At 39.5% G+C, this 9,252-nt stretch overlaps 1 protein-coding gene across 2 annotated transcripts in view; it reads right to left on the bottom strand.

The window, feature by feature from the left end:
- Positions 1–8,214, bottom strand: part of Arhgap15 (Rho GTPase activating protein 15) — a 627,570-nt gene extending 619,356 nt beyond the window's left edge. For both annotated transcript variants that reach the window (XM_021155710.1, XM_021155709.1), the window contains exon 1: positions 8,139–8,214. In XM_021155710.1, the coding sequence (XP_021011369.1) occupies positions 8,139–8,149 (11 nt within the window). In that variant the 5' untranslated portion in view covers positions 8,150–8,214. The remainder of the gene's footprint in view (positions 1–8,138) is intronic.
- Between the last annotated feature and the right edge of the window lie 1,038 nt (positions 8,215–9,252).

Raw genomic sequence — 9,252 nt, 5'->3', positions numbered from 1 at the left:
AGAGAGAGAGAGAGAGAGAGAGAGAGAGAGAGAGAGAGAGAGAGATGCTCCCAGCAGGAGTGTACAGGTCTAGAGCTCAATGGACAACTCTCTGATGTTGGTTCTCACTTTCCACCTTGGTTTTTTAAGATGGACTTTCTCTTTGTCTCTGCCTCACTGTGTATGTCAGGCTAGCTGGCCCACAGACTTCTGGGTGATTTTCTTGTCTCAACCTCACTAAGATTACATACCCTTGTGTTACTGCATCCTGTTTTGACGTGAGTTCTTGGGGTTGGAATTTATATGCTCAGACTTGTTTAGCAAACTTTTGAACCATTGAGCTCTTATAGATAACTCACAGGACTGTTTTGATAGAGTTATTTTGATTTGTCATGGGCATCTATGGAGAGATGATAGATAGTCAATTGCTTTTACAGTTTTAGTGCTAATTAGAATATGGATAGGATTTGAAGTCACAGAACTAAAGATTACCTAGGAAGAAACATCTAGGACAAAACTAAGATTACATCCTAAGACTGATCTAGATGATTTCAGTGTTTAGAGATCTGAATGGTGGAATAAAGTCCATAAAAGACACAAAGAATGATCATATATTCAATAAGTCAGAAGGAAAACAGATCAGGACACCCTGGGAAATCAAAGGAGAGGTTAGTAAAGGACAAGAGGGGTCTGCAACAGCAGTATTGCAGTATTTACAGTATTGCAGTATGTGTGGTGAATGAAGTATGTGGAATATGTGCAGTGTGTGGAGTATACTCAGTGTGTGTAGTGTGTGGAGTATGTGAAGTGTATGCAGTGTGTGGAGTATACACAGTGTGTGCAGTGTGTGGAGTATGTGAAGTGTGTGAAGTGTGTGGAGTATACTCAGTGGGTGCAGTATTGCAGTGTGTGCAGTGTGTGTAGTATGTGCAGTATGTGTAGCACATGCAGTATGTGCAGTGTATGCAGTGTATTCAGGATGTATAGAACATGCAGTATTTCAGTATGTGCAGTGTATGCAATATGTGTGCAGCATGTGTAGTGTGCGGTATGTGCAGCATGTGCAATATTATACTGTGTGCAGTGTGTGTAATGTACACCATGTGTGCAGCAGTAGCATGTGCTGTATGTGCAGAGTGGGCAGGGTATTTAGTGTCTGCAGCATTGCAGTGTGTGTAGTGTGCACAGTGTGTGCAGTATGTGCAGAATGTGCATCTCAAAGACTGGATAAAATGGAAGTGCAATGGCCACTGTATGTGGCAAGTGAAGAGCTTTGGGGATCTATCTGTAGTATGCATTTTAACACTCATGAGAAATTAGGTTTATGCCTACAAATTTATGTTTGTATTCTTATGTTTGTATGTCTCTTTACTATTTAAAGTTTCCATTGCCTGGAACACATGTCTAATATTTTATTTCACCAATAAGGTTCAATGCTTTACAGGATATAATTTTGAAGCTCAAATTAGTTATAGACTTTAATTCAGTTGGGCTATTGTCTATTAAATTAGAAAATAATCTACCTAATAATATATAATTGTATCTGGATGAGATAATTAGTCTTGACAAAATAGGAATCTCCTTGGGGATGGGTTTCTGGGAATGCTTATGTGGTGTTATCGTGAGTATATTCAACCTGATATGGGAAACCCCATCTTAATTGTCGGGGGGACATAGCTTCAGGGCTACCTAAGATGGCGATTGTGCTCACTACTAGAAAGCATGTTTGCTTTCATTTCATTCACTTGCTCTCTGATTCTTTGTTGTGGACACAGTGTAACTTGCTGTCTCACTCTCCTGACACTGTGACTTCCCCTACAATGATTGTCTATATCATTGAGCCCTGAGCTGAAAGAAACCTTTTCCCTCTAAGTTGCTTTCCTCAGAGTATTTCATCATAGCAACAGGGATAAGGACACTGAGAATGGTGGCACATGGGTGTGTTCCCAGCACATGTGAGGGTGAGGTTAGAGGACTGGCACAGGTTAGAGACCAACCTGGCCTACATAAGGGATTGGAGGCTGGCGCAGACTACACAAAACTTTGAGGCGTGCCTTGGCTATGTGGTAAAACCATGTCTAAGAATCCTTTTTTTTTTTTTTTTTTAAATAAAAACCTACAATTGTATTGTGTTATCAACTAGGGCCGTTTTTAAATAAAATGTTCCATCTGGTTTTTGGCACCTGGAAGTACTCACTGTCATCAGATGAGCTTCCAACTGTTTCAGGGAAGGCAGAAACTAGGAAGCATGAATTCCCTCAACTTCCTCTCCTCATTTCATCTTATCTATATCCAATTCATCTACATTCAAACTCATTAAAGCCTGCTTCCTTCTGTTTAAGGTTATTTATCTACTTGAGCTAGTGATTACACCCATCTGTCTCTGGCTCCTCTGAGACCTGTTGGGTTTCTGGATGTATTGTTCTATTTGCATTCGTTCTCTCCTTCCTTTGAGCATTCATAGTGCAATCTCCCCCTCTCCAGTCTTTAGAAAGGTTTGTTTCATGAATGCTGTGCTATCCCTGGTTTCTTACTTTCTTCAAGATCTCCTGCCAAGGAGATCCTGTCAGTGGTTTGTTGTTTGTTTGTTCATTTGTTTTAATTACAGAGTCCAGAACAAGCCCCCCTCCTTTGCAGTGAAAACAGATATGGCTTTTTAAAACGAATGCAAACTCATTAATGATAATAATAATAATAATAATAATAATAATAATAAAAAGATAGCATGCAAAACTTGATCAAGATAAAATTTTGTCAATTTATGAAACCTGAAAAGCAAGAGCCTGTCTGCTGAGGTCCCCTTCTGAATGCAGAGCTGAAACAGCCAGAGGTATTCTCTCTGAACATTCCCTTGTCACTCTCATGGAGTATGGATAGAAGCTCCGAAAGTTACAAGGACACGAAGAAGAGTTTAGAGCCACTATCAAAATCACTCTATTTGTCTTACATATATATTTTTATGAATTTATTCCATATGAAATAATTGCACAAAAAATCATTATTCCACAGAAAATTGAAAATGACCACTGTGACTCTTACAAGAAAATCATGGGCCGGGCGGTGGTGGTGCACACCTTTAATCCCAGCACTTGGGAGACAGAGGCAGGTGGATTTCTGAGTTCGAGGCCAGCCTGGTCTACAGGACAGCCAAGGCTCTACAGAGAAATCCTGTCTCGAAAAAGCCAAAAAAAAAAAAGAAAAAAAAGAAAAGAAAAAAAGAAAACAAAATCATGATTTAACATATGTTCATATTGAATATTATACTGTTGTAAAATAAAGTACTAGATGATTTATTTTAATCTTGAAAAATCATCTCTCTATCATTGATAAATTTTTTAAAAATCAATGTTGGAGAAGCATGTGAAGTTATGTCTCTAAATGAACACACACACGCACACACACCAATATATATATATATATATATATATATATATATATATATATATATATATATATATATATGCCTGTGTGTGTGATATATATATACATATATATATATGCGTGTGTGTGCGATATATATATACATATATATATATGCGTGTGTGTGCGTGTGTGTGTGTGTGTATATATATGTATATATATATGCATTTTACAGGAAGAATCCAAGGAGTATAAATCCATAGGAAAATAGCTGGGTAAGGTCAGGGCGAATGATGTAGACCAAAAGATAAATGTGGGCATGGTTTTCTCCGAAAATCTCCTTTGATGTGGAATCATCTCCATAAGTCACCTAAAGCCTTCCACAAAAAGCAGAGTATTTGTAAAGCGTAGCCTGGCAAGAGACCCTGGGTGCCTGGGCAAGGAACTTAGGAGTGTGCCCTGTCACTGAGTTCAGCCTGTCTGCAAATCCCAAGGAGTACAGCACTCAACAGTGAGAAAATTTGCAGAAGCAGACTAATGTTCAGGCAAGGAAACCCACTAGCTGCCAGTGCGGGGTCTTCAGCAGGGAGACTGCCACTCACAGCTGTTGTCAGCTCCAAGTTGCTGTGCTCAGCAGGTGAATGCCAGGTGTGTTCCCATCCCTCTACCCTCCCCTCCCATTCCATCACCTTTCAGCAGACTTGGACCCCCTCATTCCTGCTTTGAGGTTCTCTGTCTGCCCTTGACTGTGCTTGCAAAGTTTGATACACCATTTCCTGCTCTTTAGAAACCCACAATCCCTCCTCACAATTTCCCTGAATTAACTGACAGGAAAGATCAAACGGTGTATTTACTAGTCACAAAGTGAAGGTTTTTGTGGCCTGGCAAACAGCAATAGCAGCAAAATATTGAATGGGTTTCTGAGTCCAGATTGAACATGCTCTGTACCATTTTGTGGTGATTAACAGGCTTAATTTGAATTGTAATAAGATAACTTTTTTGAACACTGGCTGTTCTTGCAGAGGACCTGGGTTCTAGCCCTAGGATTCACATGAGAGATCAGAACTGTCTGAAACTCCAGTTCCTGGGCATGTGGCCCCCTCCTTTGGCCTCTGCAGGATGGCTGTCACATGATGTACAGACAGACACACAGGCAAAATTCTTATACACATAAAATAGAAGCAAACTCATCTTTCAAAATATGATAACTTTTGTCCTAAATTATAAACCTCACAATGTTCAAAGGATGTTTGCATAAATGGTTGTTGAAAATCTGTTTCCTGGAAGCCCTTATTTTATTCAGAGCTCCCTTTAATGTATTTCTGTCTAACTACACCTTTGCAGACGTTGGGAGCAATACTTTTAAATGCAACCATTTGTGACACTGGAGTGAGAGCCTGTGGTTTTGAGAAGCACAATAACCCCTGTGGGAAGCTGCTCCACTTCCTAATTCAGCAGAATATCTCTATCTGAGAAGAGCCATGTGCTATAGGCGTAGATTCATTGGGTGAGATTGGACCTGAGTTTAAATTCCAGGGTTCTTGCATCTGATCCCAGTGAAAGAGGTCAGACACAAACCTCAGGTCTTACCATGGTGATGGGAACAGTATTCTTTTGCCATCAAGTTTGCAGAAAGGACAAAACATTAGCCTGAAGCACTGCTGTGGAGTCCGTGAGAATTTCTGCAGACATAGAAAGTATGAAGACCTAATCCTGAGAGTCCCAAGGGAGATCCTTGATCCAGCTATTCCTGACCTTGTGTTCTGTGGAGCTGTCCTGAGTCAGGTACTATCACACTACCCCTGCTAGCTTTGCATCATCAGCAACGAAACAGTTTTGTCTGCTATCATGTAAGATTCATAAAAATTATAAGTTCATTTCCTACGTTTGTCACATAACACGTATTTCACATTATAAAATTATGATATCCAAGCAGTTCATTTCAGAGCCTTAAAGACTTACACACACACACACACACACTCACATCTTCAGTCAGGGCAGATGGTTCAGTAAGTAAAGTCTTTACTGCCTAAGCATGAAGATCTGGGTTTGGATCCCCAAGCTTCCACATGAAAACCTCAGAGACTGTGGCTTGGGCTTGTAATCTCGGTACTGGAAAGGCAGAGATGGGAGGGTGTCTGGAGTTTTCTGGACATCAAGTCTAGCTTAATAACTGAGCTACCCGATCACTGAGATATATGATTGAGAGGAATTAAGGAGGACATGTGACTTCTGGCCTATACGCAAACACAAATATGAGTGAGCATGCAGACGCACACACACATATGTGTACCTTCACAAGCACACTTGAATGTACACACAGACCACACTCATTCATTCACAAAAATCATCTACGTTGTTCCAGGTATTTTGTGTATGAAAACACAAAACTTTTCTGAAGCTACATTGCAGAAGTTTCTCACTGGTGTGAAAAAGGATGTGTACTTGTACAGGACTCATTTATAAAGATGAGTATACCTCTGAGCTAGATCCTTGTTAGGCACTCTTAGAAAGTCTGTCTTTAAATTTCACTGATTGGACTGGGGTAGCAAGATGCTCTGTCCAGGATTGTTCACAACTGGTTATCATGCACAACGTCTTTAAACAAGATTGGAAATTGTCAACATTGACGTGGTCATTTGGATGCTGCTGTCTGAGAGGTCATATTAGAGCTACGCTGGGGAGCAGAGAAGGCCTGGTAAGGACATCAAGGCCATGTGGCCTTCCTTTAAAGTATAAGGCTGTCTGCCTTAGAGTCCCTCTCTCTGTTTTGTATCATGAGATAAGTAAACTGCAGGATTCTAGATCAGACACGGCTGTGGAGTACCCCATGACAGAGGGTCAAAAATTAGCAAAGGGAGGGTACATAGGAAAGACTTTTCTCCTTCATCAGCTCTGCTCTGCAGCGAGTTTGGAAATAAAATTCTCTGTCTTGTTTCATGTCACGAAAACGTGCCTAGCTATTCAACATGCACAAAGGCAGAATGATCTGGAATAACTCATTTATAATCAAGTCCCTTAAGATTTGGTCTGAATAGTACAGAGTCTGAGCACCATTGTTTTGCAAAACAGGTCTGAAATCATCAGTTTGTGTATTTCACTTTCTGCTTTGTCTACATCCCTCCAAAACTGTCTTAATTTACCCTTCATTTCATACATACTCCAAAAAAATCTGACATTAACAGTATCTGCAAAAACACTTATTACAAATAATTCAGTTTTCAATCACATGAAATATTTTAAACCTTAATGGTCTTATCCGTACTTCAGATGCTTGCCTGAACATTCTTTTTTTTTTTTTTTTTTTTGCTAGTGTGTGGGTTCTATCACCTCTATTCATGTGCTGTTCTTTTTATAATACAATGAAATCAGCAATAACATATCAACAAAAATTATCTGAAGAATACAGCTCAGGAGGCAAAGTCTCAACAGCACAATATTGAAGACAGATTTAAATACTGCTTTCCATAGTGAGGAAATACAACAAATTGAAACTCTTATCAGAATATCAAAGCAAGTATATATTACCAAGATCTTCTGACATGCTAACAATAAAAAGTATTGGATACCATGTCCTTAATCTCTATTTTTCTGTAATCATTTCAACAGTCAACAAGTAGCTAGCTTCAGTGTGGACAATTGAAGAGAACTTAAATGCATCGTGCCATGAGTGTATCAGCCTGCTGAATAATTTCCTTTAAAACTGACTATGTCAAAAAAATATGTATAAATGTCTTTCAATAGAGCACAATAAAAGAAAAAAGATTGTTGCCACTTATCAACCCTGTAACCATTTTAATAACCCCCAATATTTGCATTGTGGGGTGCACTTCCTTATCCACCAGCACGATAAAATACTGTGAGAGACAAGGGGATAATATCTTGTGCTTTTATTAAATTTTTACAAAACTTTCCAGTTATATTTGTTTAGCTATTTGTCTCAGATTAGCAACATTTTGAGGATATCTCTAGCTACGTTAGAATGCATGGAGACATTAGCACAATGTCAATGGCTAAGCAAAGCTCTTGCTGGTTTGCAGTGAACAAATTCTTTTCATCTCAAAGGTTTATTATTTCAGAACACTTAAAAATACAGTTACCTTAAACAACAAAAGGATGTCTCAAGTGAGCTCTCTTCCCAGAAACAAAAGCCAGTGAAATCAGGTGAAACTTTTGTTTTCAACATAAATGTCTTTTTATGAATTAGAAAGTTGCCCTGATGTTATCCAGTTCAACACAGAAATGTTAGGGGAAATGCTCAGTTGTGATGAAGCTTATCATTTTATGCGATACAATTTTCTTGCTTCTTAGTGGCTGTTTTATCAGGTTATGTTTGAGAACCTTCTTATAGCTCTTTACATAGTGCCTGAGAGGGAGTATTTTTCTCACTGAAATTTAAGAGGCCCTCTCCTATTGTTATTTATAGTGGCTTTTTTTCCTCTCATTATCTGTATTTCCGATAATTCGAGTTTTAAAGTAGCTATCAGTTAAGGGCACATGGTCTCATGTATTTTACGAACAATTACTTTTAAAAGCACTTTCAATCTAAAACTTTTCTATATTCAGTCTTTAACATTTTAGGCGAAAATCATGAAAAGATGCTAGTATAATATTTCCATAAAAGAAATATGAATTGGCCAGTTGCAGCTATGAGACAGAATACACCTTTCTGCGCTGAAAGAAACAAGCTGATATTTGGCTCATAGGTAAGAGCCTTCCAATCTGTAGAAGTGATTATGCATTTGTGCCAGCAATACTCTCAAGTAGTTAACCCACAGTACAAACGTAAGGTTACGTACCTTTTCTCCATCGTGACTTGCTATTAAAACTGCCATCAACTCCTTTTACTGACTCTTACAACAAAACGGAAAGGAGTAAGGTCACGTGTCCTAAGGGGAGGCCTGTGCTCGTTGCTGCTTAATTTCAGTACTTAAGAAAAAAAAAAAGGTGGGGGCAAAGAGCGAGCAGAGACTTTAAAAAAACAACCCACTTCCTGGGTACATGTAGTTAACCACATTATTCCCCTTAGAGTTTGCCTTGCACAGTCAGTCAATAATATCATTATTTATCAATGTTATAGTCAGTTTTCAAGTGCCGTATATTTATATGTGGTGCATCAAGTTATTCTAAAAGAGAAAATGTGATTAAAATTTTAGCCACTGGGTTGGGTTGGGTCAGGGGAGGAACTGGTTGTCAAGAAGAGTGGAAAGTTCCTCTTTCTCTGTCTTCTAGTAAGGCCTGGGTTATCTTATGCATATTCATGCTATCAAAAAGCACTGCATATCTATTGGGAAACCAAGACCTCAGCTCTAACCCAGTACTGGTACTTGCCACACTTGTGGCTAGACATACAAGAGCCTATATGAGTTAGGTGTAGATGCACCAGAACTTTAGAGCAGGAATCCCAGAGCCAGCAGGTGCCCAGGGAGAGTTGCTCAGAGTGCCTGCTATAGCGTGAAACAGCATGAAGTTTCACCCTGGCACATTCTCTCTGACTTTCCCAAGCAGATCTGAAATGCCATGAAAAATATTTGTGCAAACCACACAGCCCTTTAGTCTAACATAAAGAAAACATCAGAATAAACTGTCCAAGGGCTGTCCTTTGGGCAAGCGCCTATCCCTCTGATAGCAAGCTTCAGCTGATCTCAGGATCAGCCCTCATGTGTGCATCTTCACTGGGAGAACGTCTGCTCCTTAGTTACCAGGCTTAGTAAGGTTTTGAGATTTGCAGGGTATCACAAAAAGGAGATCGGTGGAAGATTTTGAGGGTGGGTTGGTGTCCTTATCCCTCTACTGGGAGTCCTGTATAATGCAGGAGGTAGCCACTCCATATCTGCTACTGTTAGGAGTCTCAGGTAGAGTCACCTTCATAGACTGCCTGAGGTCTTCTCAATGCCAGATCTCTGGCATGTC

This window comes from Mus caroli, chromosome 2 (genome assembly GCF_900094665.2).
Source record: "Mus caroli chromosome 2, CAROLI_EIJ_v1.1, whole genome shotgun sequence".
Classification (NCBI taxonomy): Eukaryota; Metazoa; Chordata; class Mammalia; order Rodentia; family Muridae; genus Mus; species Mus caroli.
This window is presented reverse-complemented; position numbering and strand designations above follow the sequence as displayed.